This window comes from Peromyscus maniculatus, chromosome 10 (assembly GCF_049852395.1).
Source record: "Peromyscus maniculatus bairdii isolate BWxNUB_F1_BW_parent chromosome 10, HU_Pman_BW_mat_3.1, whole genome shotgun sequence".
In the NCBI taxonomy this organism is placed as follows: domain Eukaryota; kingdom Metazoa; phylum Chordata; class Mammalia; order Rodentia; family Cricetidae; genus Peromyscus; species Peromyscus maniculatus.
In genome coordinates, this window is record NC_134861.1 from 76,797,586 (window position 1) to 76,815,804 (window position 18,219).

Consider the following 18,219-nt stretch of genomic DNA (forward strand, 5'->3'; position numbering starts at 1 on the left):
AGTGGGACTGCATTAATGGAAGCTGGGATTAGATACATTGACGACTAAAGAACTATATATAGATTAAATACTGTCAAACCAATTCCTGGAAAAATAACAGATCAGTGTGATACAAAGACCCTCGTGGAACAGAGGGTTTGGCGTATTGTAATACAGTGGAATGGAATATCTAAGGAAGAGTTCTGGTGGATGACAGTTTTCACAGTTGAAAACGAGTTAAGTTGGCTGCATCTGCTTCTTTCTGGAATGACAGATTTCATACATATAGATGATTGAGGAAGAGAGCTTGGGTTTTCAATGGACGAGAAGGCTGAGTGGGCTTTAGGGTGTCGTCTAACATAGGAGAACTGTCAATGATTGGACTAGAACATAGTCTGTATCCAGAAGTCCTAGATTAACAAATTGGTTGGAGAGGTTGGAGATCTCTGCTTTTCTTAAGCAAGATACTTTGGGAATGACAAGGAATCCTGGTGCCTTGCTTCTCTCAAACAAGTTGGCAAGGGCCAATATTGAGTCTACTTGTGGATTATAGTCAATAATTACAGGGAGAGGAAACATAGCTTTTATGTGACCAAAAAATACAAAAATAGGGAAATTTTCTGATAAAATATTCAGTGAAAAGAATATATAGTTATAGTCATAAACTAAATGAATATTTAGTTTATAACCTATACTTTTCTTCAAATATTTTATGTTTTAAATATAATAAAACCTGTAAGTTACTCAATATAAAAGTTGTTAATCTCATATAAATCACATTATATAGTATAAAATATTTTCTCTTAATGCTTTGGAGTTTTGTTTACTTTTATTTTATGTAATATGTTTTTTGCTTATATGCATGTCTGTGTACCATGTGTATAGTACCCACAGACGCCAGAAGAAGCCTTAAGATCCTTTAGAACTGGAGTTACAGATGCTTCTTATTTGGGATGTAGGTGCTTGGGATTGAATCTTGGTTATGTGGAAGAGCTGTAAATTCACTTAACCCCTGAGCCATTTCTCCAGCCACATAGTATATAATTTTATATAGTTAGCATAGTGTGCCTTATGACAACATTTAATCGTTTGTTTTCATAGCATATCACATTATAATACCTCAGTCTAATTTTTTGTAGACATTGAATTTTTAAAAGCATAAGTACTTAAAACCTAAATTGGCCATGGCAGTAACTGAATGTTCCTTCATAAATTTTCCTATTATATAAATAATATTGCTTACTATGCAACTTTAAGAATCGATGGATGATACATTTAGGGCAAATTACTTTATAAGTTGAATGCAATTTGAAAGAATTCATATTTTAACCAGTTTAACTGTTCAATCGAGGACAGTTTTGTTGATATGTAATATATTAAAGGATAAGATAAATTCTGCCCTCAAGAATATAGTTTTTCATAGAGGAAGCAGAAGCAAATAGTTACATGATAGTAAGGAAGAGATTTGAATGAAGTTTTTTGCATGTTCTATGGTAAAACTGAATATATAAAGTCAGAAAAAATTACTAGATTCGAGGTGGTCAGTTATAAGATTCCTATTAAGAAATTTAAGGTAAGTTGTAAAGACTATCCTAATTAGATATGGCATTATATATAACTTCATATAACTTCAATGACAAAGAAGTTAATACGATGTTTGAAAATGGTATGAAAAATCTAGGATTATTGCACCATGTATACAACATGGCCGACCAGCAACTGGAGATGAGGACTTCAGTAGGCCTGTGGCTAAGTTCAGTAAGCTTAACATTTATAGGCTGGGGCTGGAGTCTGAACACACATATGGCACAGCTTACGTGTCTCAATATTTACAAGCAATACACTAAGTTGGGAAACATGAAACATACTGATTTACAAAAACTTAGCTGTAATGACAAGGGGGACACAAAATCTGAACTCAGAATTCTTAAAATTACCAGAGTTCTGCTGGAATGTGACAATATGGGAGTGCATCATTGAGTGAGACCCAGTCAGTGTGGTCTACTTTACCTGTTAAAAGTATCAGACCTCAACTAGGGTTCTCTTTACAGGGTTTCAGAGTATACCTGTAGAATGAGTCTACAAACAATTTAATTACTACTACCTTTCTAAAAAGTAATGGCAATGGAATGCCTTGCATTTTGCACCTATGATTCCCAATACCATAGAGTTACAGATGTGGACCCTGTTAGACATCTACACAGTGGCACATAGTTCGGTAGTTTTAGTAAAGAAACTCTATCACCATGGTAAGTGTGAGGAAAATTTGTGTTTCAGCCAGACTTAGCACATAAAAACACACAGAAAGCTTATTATCTCAGTTATATATTCTAATAGATGAATTAGCAACAAGAATTTATATACTTGTGAATTTTTACCTCTATGACATCAGTCAGAGTGGAACAGCTATTAATGTTCAACACATTTTAGAAACTGAAAACTGTGTCAGAGGGTTTGTATACCTTATACCAAAGAGGCAAATAATTTCCTGCTGCATAGGTTTTTTTTTGGGGGGGGGGTGGTTATAATTTAGAAAAAATGGTACAGGTATCCTTCAAGAAGACCACATCTATATCCCACAGGCAACATGAAAATGGAATTACTTTTGCTCTTTCAACACAGTTAAGATTCTGGTCTTCCAGGGACTATGAGGCCTGTTTTGTCAAAGCATTTCAAACTGATTGAGTTCAGCAAGATTGGCCACATTGACAAATGATAGATTTAATTCTGGAATGCGTTAGTCAGGCTCTTGGATCCTACATTTCAGCCAGCCAAGACATTAAACTCTGAAAAATGGATCAAATTTAGGCAACAACAAAATATCATTTTTTTTTTTTTTGGCTCAGTTCATTTCCTAATAGCCCTTCTCCAATCCATTTTAAAAGGATCATGACTGTGACCACTATTGTGTGTCAACAAGAGACAAAATAAATGGAAATCGATACTTTCCTTTAACAATCACTCACACAGAATGCCTCACGTGTATCTTGTATTGCAGTCTCCAGTGATTACCACAGTCAGCTCCATTTTGATCCCGGAACATGAGTTTGGCACTTTCATGATTAAAGAAAAACTAAAAATACTGGGCCTAGTCATCACTAAAATTTTCATCTCCGAAAAGAAAATATATTAACAAATTTGAATTAAACTACTGTTTGAAATAGAACAATAATTTATTCATGCACAATGAGAGATACAGAAATCAGTTAGAACAGATATATTTGTATATACTAGTTACTTACCTCCTTTAAACTCTACAGTAGACCTATATAAAGAAAGGAACATTATATTAAATAATTCATTTGACAACTTTGGAAAGAAAGAAAGAATTGCCAGGATAATCTTGATACCTGTTGACATTGAATCTTGGCATGTATTCTCTCTCTCTCTCTCTCTCTCTCTCTCTCTCTCTCCCTCTCTCTCCTTGCCTGCCCAAGCATAGTTCTTTTATTTTTATAGAGAAGATTCCTTTGGGAAAAAGGAATCACTTATATTTTCTCAAAAATAACACATATTTCAAGGCATTTGGAGTTTACTTTTCTTTTTTTTTTTTAATAAAGGAAAACATTTAATTGGGGTGGACCAATTAAAGTTTCAGAGGTTCAGTACATTATCATCTTGACAGGGAGCATGGCGATGTGCAGGCAGATGTGGTGCTGGAGCTGAGAGTGCTACATCTTGTAGGCAACAGGAAGTCAAATGACAGTCACACTGTGGGTAGCTTGGGCAAAAGAGACCTCAAAGCTTGCCCCCATAGTGACACAGTTCCTTCCTCCAACAAGGCCACACCTCCTAATAGTACCACTCCCTTTGGAGTGCTTTGCCCGGTGTTCCATCCTGTACCACACACCCCTCTTTGCTTTGCTTGTTTTTACTGATCCTGCACGTTAGTCCTGTTAATACATTGTGGACAAGAGAGACCTGATCTCAGCACCTTCATTGTTATCCTCTTGCTTCAAGCCCCTGGGGTCTGCTCACTGAGATTTTGCTAATACCACTTAGCTAGTCTCCCCTCTCCTTGTCCCTCCCGGTTCTACTCTCAGAGTGGCTGCCAAAGAGATACTTCAATACCGTAAATTAGATAACATTCCTGCTCAGCTTTATTTTCAAAAAGCAGTTTTGAACGTCTTTTAAAATGCAACCCACGCGCCAGGCGGTGGTGGCACACGCCTTTAATCCTAACACTTGGGAGGCAGAGACAGGTGGATCTGTGTGAGTTCAAGGCCAGCCTGTTCTACAGAAGGAGTTCCAGGACAGGCACTAAAACTACACAGAGAAACCCTGTCTCAGAAAACAAGAACAACAAAACAAAAACAAACAAACAAAAAAAACCACTGCAACCTAAGACTCCTTACCTTAAATACAAATTTGCAAATGCTGGCCCCCATTAGCACCTTATGCCTCCTAACTTCTTTCCTATGGCTCACATTGTGTGAGACTTTCCCAAACACAGCAGGTGTTCAGTCACTGAAGAAAGCTTAACTCCTTCCACCCACCACAGTCACAAGGCTTAAGTTTACACAAAGTTACTGTCTCAGTGAGGACTTCCTTGTGCTCTTTGTTTCAAATTTCACATTACCCCATGTGCATGAAATACAGTGGAGAGTAAGAAAAATCAGTTCCCTTGGCTCAAGAAATTTACAGTTTATCAAGTGAGAGATGTAATGAGGTCTCAAATTTGATATGAAGGATTTTTAGATATGTCAGTCTAGGCAGACAACAGAATGAAGCGAGTACCTCTAACCCCATAGTTCAACTTTGGTAAGAAAATTAAATATGAATGCTGAAATTTTTGTTTGTTTTCACTACCATTTTTTTTCTATAAAGTAGAAGGTAATGGACAAAGGTAGATTTTGTTTTATTTAAATTTTTAAGTTGTCCTATTTTGATTATCTGTTTTAAATTCATGACTTAACACCAAAAATCTAAATAACAGTGAGCAACTATTTTTCAGTGAGCTAGTCTTTAAATCTCAAATTAGATGGTAGGGAAAGTAAATAGATTTTAAATTAGATTTACTAATGGGTATTATATATCATCAATGCTTATTAATAAGTTGATTAAATGCATAGTAATCACAAACAATGGTACTTGAACTAGTTATATATCTGCTGGAGAAAAGTTTTATAAAGAAATACATATCTAGTATTAGATTTATATGTGCTATACCAAAAGTGACACTTGGGAATCTCTTAGTCTATAAATAAGCATCACCATTCTTACAAAACACTGAAGCCTTTCTTTTTCTCCCACTCATAAGTAGTCATAATCATAAAGTGATTTGTTACTATTTTTATTATATCTTTTCCTCTCTTGTTTACATATTTTATAAGTCTATCATTTGACATTGCAAAGGAATTAGGAAAAAAAACATTTTTTAAACATTTCTTGTAATATAAGGCAAACAAATTTTTGTCCATTTTTGTCTATTTTTAGCATGGTTTGTTAGATTAATAATGCTGGTGTCAGGAGGAACTTTCCTTTGTTTAGGGGCCATGCTTTGTCAACTGCTCTTCATAATTTTACTGCAATAGTCAATTACAGTGATATCTAAAATGTCTCTCATCTACTTGTAACTTTCAACCTCAAGTTGACAACACAACTGTAACTGGTTAACCAGTTTGGAATCTTACTGATTCTATTGTCTACAAAAATATTTTATTGTCTCTTGTTTAGACACAAAAATAATCATTACACAAACTTAGGGGCTATAATTTTATACAGAATAGAAATAGCATTTGTAGTATATTAAGACTTCTCCATTAAACTTAAAAAAGCAAAATAAAAAATCAATTCCAATGTAGAGTAATGATTAGTAGAAGTTAAGAAGGATATAAACTCAAGCTAATCAGTTTCAAATGAATTGAATTAACTATACTGTGGTTTTATACAGAATCATAACAAATACATTAGAATAGATTCTTATAATTATATTTCTAGTTATTTTCTCTTCCCAATTATTAATTTTATAAGGTTTGATAGTAAAATAGTCTGCATACTTTCCTATCAGTTCAACTTGACATTTATTTTTATCATCTGTAAAATATTTTTACATACTTTAATTTGATTATTGCATATTTTTCATAAATGTATTGTAATCATTTTATCACAAAACTAATGCCTCCACTGACTGACCCCGTGATCTCAAAAACAAAACCTAAAAAACAAAAATCAAAATCATTTTAATGTAGTACTAATGCATTTAAACAATTCCAACCTGGAAGTTTTTAATTATAAATTTATTTTAACATTTCTACTTTATTTTATTATTACATTGTGTCAGTGTGAGTGTGCATGGGTGTATGAGCATATGATCCAACATGTGTGGAAGTTACAGGACAGCCCACAGTACTCAGTTGTCTTCTTCCCCGTGTGGGTTCTTGGGATTATTTATTGTTTTGTCAGCACTGTGTGTCTTACTATGTATGTGTCAGATTCGTTAGGATCAATGTGCCCAAGGAACATGGTTCTGTATTCTTCTGCTGTAGCAGACAGGAGCCAGAATGTAAGGAGGTATCCTGTGCTGGCAATGGAGAAAAGATTCACAGTTTACTGGCATCAGTAGAGCATGCAGGAACCACATCTTCCCGAAGTAATTTCCTTTAGAGTTGGAGCATTGATTGTCCAGGGCTATTCTTCATGCAACTCCAGACTCATTCTCATGTTTGGGATTAGGAGGAAAACACATTAAAATTTAAAATTATTCTATTATTTTCACTCCCAATATTTTACAATCCTTTTATAGAAAAGTTGATAAATAATAAACCTCTTTTCCTATTTAAATTTAAAAATTGTCGCATACGTACCATTTTATATATGCATGCTTATTTTTGCTGTGTTATTAGATTTTGCAAGTGAATGGCTGACATCATAATAATCCATTCCTAAATCCTTTGGCAATTATGTTTAAAACTTTTTTCCTGCCAAAAAGATACTTACATTAAAGCAGTTCTATTATCTACTGTATAAATTCATCTATAGACTATCCCATCCTTCAGGAACTGAGTTTTGCTTTGGTTTTCCCTGAGTAGGATCTGCTTGGGAATCACACTTTACTTTCACCTACCTTGGCTCTTTAGATTACTTTAGTCTTCATACTTGTCTGTCATGCCTGAAAAGGCCATTTGATAGAGTCCAGGTTTTGTGTCTGATTGAATGTTTCAAAGTCAAAATTGCTCAGGACCTTGATCCTTGGCAAGAATTCTGTGTCATAGATAACTGAAGCATAGTAGATATTAGTGCATCCAGAGGCTTCCCTATTTATAGTATTTTTATGATTACTCATCCGATTGAAGTTACAGTGTATGAGAATATTGAACTTTTTGCAGTTAAGAGGAATCTATGGAAATATATTTGGAAACATTCTTTTTTACTTCACTGAAAGGTGAATTTTGAGATTAACAGTTGTTTTTTGGATCAAAGTACATTCGATAAAATGTGTTTTTTTTTTTAAATTATTTCTGTATCAGCAAGGTATCTTTTATTTGTTCTCCAAATACTTGATTTAAGTCTTTATGATCAAAGAAGCTTTGAGTCTGTATCCTAATAATGATAAGTAATCATCAAAATCATCATTTAGTAAAAGAAAAACAAAACATGTAAAGTGGCAAGAAAACCTGCTGCCTAATGGAAAAAGAAGGCTTGGCCAGTTGCGGAGGATGCCTCAGAGAAAGTGTCTTAATTTCTAAGGGTGTTTGTTTAAACAATAGGAGACAGATAGAGTTTATATATATATATATTATATATATATATATATATATTATATATATAATCACCTTACTTGCTCTCCAACCCTGGGTTATAGCAACATTTTTATTAGAATTGGCTACATTCTTCTTATACACAGGGAGTGGAGTTTAGACCCTCAAGCAACAACTTTCAGTCTTTATTATCTTCGGTTTATAAGCATGGCTGAAATGGCAGCTAGTGATGCCCTCACAATTCTATTGAGAAACATTTTATAAGAAAAAGTAATTAACCATGGAGATTCCAATAAGTAGGGGATCAAGTGAGGGCTCCAGCCATCAGAAGGGAATGCAGTATGATTCTAGCTGCCAGTAGAAAGGAAAGAAAGGCTTTCTGTGTTGCCAAATTTTTTGTAATTATTCCATGGAATCTCAATAATGTTGTCATTAAAGTTTATTATATTTCAAATTTATGACTAAAGGAAATAGGAATAAGAATTAAAAATAACAAAGCATAGGGTCAAGATTCTTGATCTTTAGGTAAATGACCCCTGTAATCTATGGCAGGTCATCTTGAGCATTCCTCTTCAAATTATCAGCTGATTTGGTGATACAAAGAAAATTTTCTTCTAAGATTCCCATAGAAAATTTTTTTAGGTATCAAAAAGGAAAATATACCAAGACTTTGTTGACATTAATTATTATATTTTCTTGAAAATATCAGTTATTGCTTCACTTTTTACCAATCCCCTGTTGATTCCTTATTCTCTAGAAGCTCTTGATTCTGGAAGGAGTTACCTATTAAGGATTAGGTTCTTAACTTAGTTTCTAAGTAAATACATACCCAACTTTGTTTGAGTTGCTTTACCAGGAAAGGAAGTTGGGACCAGAACTTTTGTTTGGCATTAGAAGAACAGATTAGTTTTATTCACAACAAAATTGTGAAAGATGTTACCACAACTACAAATGAGTTTCAAATTCACCAAATGTTGGGTGCATGAATGCTGTGAATCCCTTTAAGGTCAGCTCCATCAAATTTAAGTGCAGTTATAAATCAACACTTAGAACAAGTAACCTTTTTTTCAATCGCATCCCTGTTCATACTGTTTTTAGCAGGACCTAGCTGAAGTGTTTTCTAACTGCACTCAATTTGTTCCAGATCACAGAAGTTTGCTTTATTTAGCATGGAGACCATTCACTGATTATTTATTGCTCCTTATGACCAGTTTCATTCTACTGTGTCTGGCAAATACAGGGATAAAACTAGAGCATTACGCAAGTGTCTCCAGAATGGGTACTTATATAGTTAAGATAGACACCTAAGACAACTTGCATAGTTAGATTTTAAAAGCATTTGAGCAAAATATATCTGAATTAAGCCACACTGTCTAGCTTGGTTCCTATAGTTCAAGGTACTGTCAATTTATTCTGCATTATTTGCTGCCTGGAAAAAATCCATGGAACCTTTAAGATTATTTTTTTAATGACTGTTATCTCAGTTAGTGAGTCTAAGACTGGGGGATAATTTGTCCTCAAGATTATTATCTGAAAAACCATGTTCTCCACAAAATATTGTAAGTTTATTCATGAGAATGGAAAAAGATGCATGGTAATTACTCCTTTTCTTTTATCTAAAATTGCTATGGCTAAGGAAATCAAATGAATAATGGGATATGTGTATATGTGTGTGCATGTTTATATTTACATTGTTTTAATCAATACCTGACACATAGCAGCCATGCGAGAAATATTCTTATAGTGCATTTACTAATATTTGATGGATAATCTTTTGGTTTTGTGCAGGCTTCTATCACCTGAATTGAAAACTTACTATTCCTTTCAGTCTTAATCCAATTTGTTTTTAATTTAAATATTTTCTCCTTCTCTTTGATAATGTTTGTGAGAGCCAAGTAAATGGTTCTGTTAGGCACATAATGATAATAGTATTTAGTTCTTGTGTTGACCGACTATTCTTGAGCATGAGGGGACTCTGAAGTGTGGTTTATATAGCCAGTATAACTCCATTGAAGAAAACTGATTTTTCCCAGAAGCTATCACTTGCAAATGGCTTCTTGGTTAGGGGTTAGGGGTTAGGGCTAGGATTTGTGGTTACTTCTCCTTCTCCTTGTTAGAATCATGTTTATGTTTAAGAAAGAGAAGGAATATAAAGTTGATTAGATAGGGTGAGGGGAGAGGGTCTGGGAAGATTTGGGAGAGAGAAAATATGATCAAAGCATAGTGTCTGAAAGTCGGGAAACACAATGGTTTGAATACACTGTGATGCGTACTGAATATTATATTAACATATGTTAGACCGCTATTAGGGAAAACAGTTTTAAAGTCTTAATTTTACCTTATACAGTTAACATGCTGTCCTCTTCTAATTAATATATAACTTCAGAAAATTCAGTAGTCAGTGTCTCATTTTGAGAGTCTGTGTGTTTTTTTTTTAGAAATCAAGCAATTTTGAAGAACCTCATAAATTTGTTTTACTATGACTTTTCTCTTTTCTCATCTGTCATGTATTGCAAAATTAGAGAGAAATCATTTTTTACCACATTTTGAGAATGCAGTTTTACAGAAAGCTCCTGTTTTACCATGTTCTTAAATGACACTTCTAACAAGTCTTTCTCTGTCCAGCCAGCCAGCTCCCAAATAGTAACATGGAAGCTTTACCATCTTGCACCTCCTGTTTCCTCTACTTGTCTTCTGGCTTTTCCTCCTTTCTTCTTCCCAAAGTCCTCTCCATCTCCAGAAGTCACAATGAGGTCCACTGTAGCAATTTTTACTTAATACTGGTTACGTTTTCTAAAAGTTGGTAAACTACTTGTTGCTATCTAAACAAAAGTCAATTAAATAGCCACAATTCAGTCCTGCTTCCTCTTCGTGTCTCTTGGCTTTTCATCTTTTCTTCTTCCCAGAGTGCTATCTCCAGAAGTCTCACCTATTATCTTCCTGCTTAGCTCTTGGCCATTCAGCTCTTTGTTAAACCAACCATAGCAATATACCTTCACATAGTATGCAAATACCACACAACAGACACTGATAGACATCTTGTAGTTATATCTCAGCAGACTCATTTTTTTCCATATCTAGAATGTCAGAATTCTAATTAAATGCTTCTGTACATTTTGGGTAAATTTGAAAGTGACCAAAAGTTTTATTGTCATATCACAAGTGAGCAAATCACATTGCCCTTGGTCATTGTTATAGAAAGTTGTGTAGAAGATTTAGCCAATTAGAAATATGTTTTATTAGAAAGTCATTGGCTAAAATGAGTTTCTCACAATTTATAGTTTTACAGTAGTCATTCATGCAAATAAAAGAGTAAAATCTGTATTTCTAAGATATTAGGTTTGAAATTTAAATTTTTTAAAAAAATTCCCATGGAAAACATGCGATAGTCAATTCCATATTTCAATTGGCAGTAGAGTACAGTTAGAGGAATCATCATCTTTGCTATGATTCTACATGTCACTTGAAATATTTAAAAACAGTCCATTAACTGTGAAAAATCAGCTCCATACTGCAAAAAGCCAACATATTGGTTTTCATGACTCCTTTCTCCCCTTTTAACCTTCACAATATTATAGGTTGCAATTTCTGAAAGAAACTACCCAGATGAGTAGAATAATCAGAAACCTACACAATCAAGAATGAATAGTGGCAAACACAGCCAGTTCAAGGACCACTGTTTTCCACAACAGTTAGTATCTTTTGGAGGGAGAAAAATGTCTGGATTGATTTAAACTATCTTGAACATCACATTCAAGATGTGTGAAATTCAGTTTCAATGAGGGTATATACCTTCTTCCAGCCATGCTCAGTTCAGGGGAGCACAATCTGAGTGTCTAAGGAGGAACCATCAATGTTTCATCCACTTATCTCTGATAATGGTGTTGAGCTTCTGTCTTCTGGGCTGTCACAATGGTTTTATATTTTTCAAACTTCTGCCCTTATTTCTGAAATCTAACGCTGTTCATGACCCAATGAAGAATTTATCAGGATGAAAAATGTAGTATTAGAACTAGGGCAGTGCTGAGCAATAATAGGAAGATGGTCACCCGGTGACGAATCCTCTCCTGTACTCTAGTAAGACAATAATGAGAGAAATGAAGTATTTAATGCCCATTTAAACAAGTATTTCCTCTTCTTTTGTTTCTTTTGTTATGGTAGCTGTGAGTCTGGTTCATCAAGTATGATGAACATTTTTTGGATTCACAGTAAGAAACGTTCAAATAAATCAAAGCATGGAGTTGTATTTCTTTAAAGTAAAGAGAATTTGCTGAGTTCTACTAAATCTGAAAGGCAGTTGCATGGTTGCATGTGAATTTTTTTCCCCTGCTATCTTGCTAGTGTTTCTCTTTTAACATGAACACTTGAAAATACTAATGTTGATTTGTATTTGATAGAAATATAAAAATTTGGAGTGAATTTATTTGGTTAATTTGCTATAAAAAAGTAGGAAAGAACATCCTCTTGTCCTTCTCACTAGGTTATTCAACTGTGATTTACATCTTGTTCTGCAGAAGAAACCATTGCTTCAGATCACTGAGCCCTTTACCGCCCATAAGCCTGTGAGGTGACCTTCGTGGTTAGTGATCTGGTTGCCAAGATTTAGAGAAATTCCAAGAACTTATTTAACAGACTCTACACTACATTTATCAGCAAATAGACTTTTTGGAATTCTATGGGCTTCAGTGAAGCCTACAGTTCTAACTCATGTTTTATCTCATGATATGGACATTGTAAAGGAAATGTGCTCTTTTATAGAAAAAAAAAGCCACATTTTAGTAGTACTCTGAATATTTTAGAACAAAATAGGTTTGAAAGGCAGTTTTATAATACTTAAGTGCGATAATATGTAGAAAGTAAAAGAAGTTCTTAATACTCATTGTTGTACAGTTCATAGTTATAATAGAATGATCCAGGAAATATAGTTCTCAAAAAAATGTTTTTTTAAAGAAGAAAATGAAGAGAATAAAAGTTAATTCATTCAGTGTATTACTCATCTAGTAACAGTTATATAGTCCCAGTAAAGAATATTTAAAAATCTATATTTTGTGTTGTTAACTTGATTGTTAAATAATGTTGATAATGTCAAGAGATTCACACAATGTATTATTGCATTCAAGAATGGATTATTTTTAAAATCATGAGGCAAAGGTCTCTCTTTCCCATTCCATGAATGTGGATTTGCTTTCTTTAGATGTTTGCATGGTCAGAGTGCTATTCACAAGACATTGTCCAGGCTATCTTTTTTCCACCCATTATTCTCCCTGAGCTGTCCTTAGTGACATGTAAAAGCACTTTGGGTGAGATCAAAATAAAAGAAAAACCAGAAATTCTCTGCAGCTCTTCCAGAATTATCTGTCACTTCACATATAAATAGAAATTTCAGAGAAAGGGGGAAAATGTTGTTTGTGTAAAAATTTCTAACAAGTGCTGAGAGAATCTTTGAAGTTCCTGAAACTGTATCTTCTTGAGTATTCTATCACATTCCTCTGAGATTATCTCCCCATCTTCTCATAGGGAGATGATTTCCTTCAACTGTTCTCTTACCTGTTGCGTTTCTATGTTTTGTAAGTCGAAGCACTCTTTGTAGCAATGTGTACTAAGGGATAATCCTGAAAGCGAGTTGTTCATCTATGTCTTTGCCTCCTACATGCTGGGATTAAAGGGGTGTGCCACCACTGCCCAGCTGGGGTACAGTTCTTGTAGCACTCTATAATCCCTGAGAAGAATTTCCAATTAAATTTTTGCTTTATTCAGGTAGGAGACACTATAGGTTTAGATCAGCTGAGTTGCGTTTTCTATCTTTCTCTGCCTCTGGGTCTTTCTCTCTCTTATTTTTTCCCACTTTCTTCCTCAGACACACATACATACACATGAAGAGAGAGAGAGAGAAAGACAGACAGACAGACACGAGGATTGACAGACAGAGAAAATTTCGCAATTTTACTCAGGCTGGCATCCAACTTGAAATCATTTTGCTTCCAAGTCTTAGATATTTGGTCTAAGTACAATGAGAATCAAATGTCTCAAAACCAAATATTTATAGAGCATTTTATGTTTCATGCACATACTATCAGTTGGGACATGATGTTAATAAGATGGATGCCATCTTTGCTTTCCAGGAACCTTAAGAGTTTAAAAATCTTTGTTACAAATAACTGATTTATATAATGTTCACAAGCCCCCAAATGTTGAAATTCTACTATCACTTTTATTTCATTGGTCCCTCTGTCTTTGAAGAGAATTCTTTTCAATTATTTTTTAATTATATGCACAGAACTTCTTGAAACTCTGTTATGGCAAACTAAAAAAACAAGGCTTTTTTATGCCCACAGCTCTTAGAAAGACTGTTTCCTCTTTCCCTTTTTCCATACTGACAGTATTTAAATTTTGAGTTGTATCACATGGGAGTTTTATCCTAATATCAAATACATGTTGATGATGGCTGTTGCTGTTTTCCCAGATAGACAACACTAAGGATTAGTTAATCACCAGGCTTTATTGTTCTGTTCGAGTCTTATGTACTCTTGTTACTGACACTTTGAAATCCCGGTGTTCTTCTCTCAGTACTCTGCATGGGGCTTCTCAAGGGTCTACTGCAGCACCAGAAAATATATTTCTAATAATACAACTACCCAGGCAAACAAAAGTGGGAGTTTTTAGTTTCCTCCTCTATTTTTCTTTAGTGCTTTAGGTCTTTCGGATACATTTGAGAAGGTATTGTACCTACCATTTTCCCATCAAGGGAGACTGCTGTGCGGAACACCGGGGGCTTGATACTTCGGCAGTCTCTTTCCTTGGAGGGAAAGAGGAGAGCAAATAGCTCTCTGTTCAGGGAGCCAGGCAGCACCAATCATTCTCTACTCACAAACCACAAAAGTCATTTAAACTATCAGAGGCCCAGTGCTGTTTTAGGAATATCCTTAGGAGAATCAAACAGTTAAAACAAAGCTTCACCTAGTTTTCTTTCATGATTTGTGCTTTACCCGAGAAACAGAGCTGACTTAGGCAGGAATATTTCAAACCTATTTCACAGTCAGTTCTAGAGGAGGTCTTCATGAAATAACAACAGTGTAATTGCATCTGGCAGGAGGAAAATGCTCTGATTCATGCAATTCAGACTCTGGGATAATGACTCACTTGGAGTAACTTTCACATGCATGTTTTTCAACACTATCAAGTTGGAGAATAAAATAAAATAGAAAGCATGTTAACTAATATTAACTAATATTTGTTATCTGGCTATTTTAATGTAGAAGATATTGTGATGTTTCTCTGGTAAAAGATGTATGAAGGGCTGGAGAAATGGCTCCGTGGTTAAGAACACATATTGCTCATGTAGAGGACCTGTGTTCTACTCCCAGCATCTATGTTGGGTTGCTCACAACTGACTATTACTCCAGTTCCAGTGAAGATCTGATGCCTCGGCTTCCTCTGGCACTGGTGATCACTTGTACTAACAAAACTATGTGTATGATCACCATAGACAAAAATGGTATTTGTTTAAATTATAACTGATCTTTGGCTACTCAGAATGTACCATGTACCTGTTCAATCTAATGTCCTTGATTTGTCCTTTACAGTTTACCGTAAGTGGTACACTATGGGGGTGCCCTGACTGGTTCCTTTATTGAAAAAAAAAAAAAAAGTTAGATCCTTGAGAATTATCTTTAAGTCAGTCTAATAATGTTCACATCTTGTTTAGAATTACATAATTTAAATTTAATGACTTATTTTCATTTACAGGTAGAAATTAGGTGTCTATGGCTTTTACGCACTCAAGAAATAAAGGTGAATGGCCATGCACAGGCAGGCTATTAATGACTTTATTCCTCAGGTCACTGTTTTGACAAGTCACTATGAACTCTAAAGCAATCCAATATGAATATAATATCATGGATATCCTCATTACCTGAGAGCTTTCCACTAAGTATGTGGTATACCATGTAGCTACTCAACAGAATTAACTGAAGGTTTTTGTTTATTAAATTCATAGTTTAATGAACTCAGTTTGAAAATTATGATGAATCATCTATAGTATAGGGATTTATAAATTTCATATACATATAAAAGTCTGTTGATTCAAAAACCAGTTGAGGCACTAATTTTTTAAATGTGCATCTTATAGTTTTGAATAGAATATTCTACAGTTGGAATTTATTTATTTATTTATTTATTTATTTATTTATTATTTTATTTTATTTTTTTTTTTGTTTGTTTTTTCGAGACAGGGTTTCTCTGTGTAGCTTTGCGCCTTTCCTGGAACTCGCTTTGGAGACCAGGCTGGCCTCGAACTCACAGAGATCCGCCTGGCTCTGCCTCCCGAGTGCTGGGATTAAAGGCGTGCGCCACCACCGCCCGGCTGGAATTTATTTTTAAAAAATAGTTCAAAAAAGCAGTGTAGGATTAAACACCTACAGTTTTACCTTGAAGTCTTTCACCAGAGTCACGTTGACCTCCTTCACTTATTTATATCCTGGAAATATATGTAGTAAGAATGTAGCCAATGAATTTTATTGATACTCCTAAATCTCCAAGTTTTTTACATTTTGTTAAAAAAAAAAAAAAAAGACAAGCCGGGCGGTGGTGGCGTGTAGCTAGAGTTTTCCTGCCTTGCCCACAGTCAGGACAAATCTTTGCCACCCGCCAGTCCCACAGCTGCTCAGACCCAACCAAGTAAACACAGAGACTTTTATTGCTTACAAACTGTATGGCCGTGGCAGGCTTCTTGCTAACTGTTCTTATAGCTTAAATTAATCCATTTCCATAAATCTATACCTTGCCACGTGGCTGGTGGCTTACCGGCGTCTTCACATGCTGCTGGTCATGGTAGTGGCTGGCAATGTCTCTTTGCCTCAGCCTTCCACTTCCCAGAATTCTCTCTCCTTGTCCCACCTACTTCCTGCCTGGCCACTGGCCAACCAGTGTTTTATTTATTGACCAATCAAAGCAATTTGACATACAGACCGTCCCACAGCAGTGGCGCACACCTTTAATCCCAGCATTCGGGAGGCAGAGCCAGGCGGATCTCTGTGAGTTTGAGGCCAGCCTGGACTACCAAGTGAGTCCCAGGAAAGGCGCAAAGCTACACAGAGAAACCCTGTCTCGAAAACACCAAAAAAAAAAAAAAAAAAAAAAAAAAAAAGACAAAAGACTTTAATTGTGGATTAGAAAGACAAAGTGATTCAGTTTTCACATGTGTTGTGAATATAGAGTCTATTTAGTGTTTTCTTAAAATTGTGCTTCCTGAACCCAGAACTCATTCCCATTCATCCCCAAAGGCAACTTAAGGTCTCTCTCTCTCTCTCTCTCTTTTTTTTTTTTTGTCTCCAGCACAGTGATGCAGTCCATGACCTCCTTCTGGATGTGATCACATGGGTTGGAATCTTGCTGTCCCTTGTTTGTCTCCTGATTTGCATCTTCACATTCTGCTTCTTCCGTGGGCTCCAGAGTGACCGTAACACCATCCACAAGAACCTCTGCATCAGCCTGTTTGTGGCAGAACTGCTCTTCCTGATTGGAATCAACAGAACAGACCAACCAGTAAGCTGCTTATATTTCTGTTAGCAAAGGCTGCCTATGAATTTTAGCTTTCCAACACTGTCAGCACCGATAACAAGCATGCTCTTCGGTGCTCTTTCTTTTTGTTCAGTTCATAGACAGTGACTTTCACACCTTACTCTGTGTTTCATTTTTCATGTCCACTGCCATAAAGACATGGTTAACATTATAGATGGGCTGGATATTTCTTTTTATTTCTGTATTACATTAGTTTGTTTTTTTTTTTATACAGGACAGTGATTGTCCACATAATTCCTGTTTGCATGTGTGTATAGCCTTCTCTGTCATCCACACCTCCTACCCCAGTGATGTACTTGTGACCATTGATGAAGTTTTATTAAAACATCACTATTACTTCAAGTCCATGGTTCATAATTTGCATTCATTCTGAGTGTTATGTACTCCGTGGACACAGAGAAACACATATTAACTCTTATAATAACATGTGCAGTATCTTTCATTGTCTTGAAAATTCTCTGTAATTCTTTTTATCCCTGTGTCTTCACTGAGCCATGACATTCATTTCTTCTTTTTATGTTCTCTAACAGTTTTGCCTTTCTTCCCAGTATTATTGGGATCATATACTATATAACTTTATTGGACTATTTCTTTTATCTTGCTAATATATACTCAGTTTTATTACATGACACTTTATGACTTGATATCTCTTTTCTTTTCAACACAGAATAGTATTCTTTTGTTGATATACTACAGTTTATATATCTGTTAAACCATTGAAGTGCATTTTGTTTGCTTCCAATTTTTAATAATTTTGAATAAAACTGCTATTAACATTTTAGTGCATTGTGACTCTTTGGTTTGTTATTTTGTTTTTGTTTTTTTTTTGTTTTTTTTTTTTTTTGGTATAATCTTTCAACTCCTTCCAGTAATTACCAAAAAACAAAACAACAAAACAAACAAACAAAAATCATAATTAATGGGTCATGTGGTAAGGTATATTCAGTTTGGGGAGAACATT

The 18,219-nt window shown here is 34.9% G+C and overlaps 1 protein-coding gene across 24 annotated transcripts in view; it reads left to right on the plus strand.

Moving 5' to 3' along the window:
• Positions 1-18,219, plus strand: part of Adgrl3 (adhesion G protein-coupled receptor L3) — a 747,948-nt gene that overhangs the window by 624,744 nt on the left and 104,985 nt on the right. For all 24 annotated transcript variants that reach the window (XM_076546498.1, XM_076546504.1, XM_076546503.1 and 21 more), the window contains one exon: positions 17,013-17,222. In XM_076546498.1, coding sequence (XP_076402613.1) covers positions 17,013-17,222 — 210 coding nt within the window. The remainder of the gene's footprint in view (positions 1-17,012; positions 17,223-18,219) is intronic.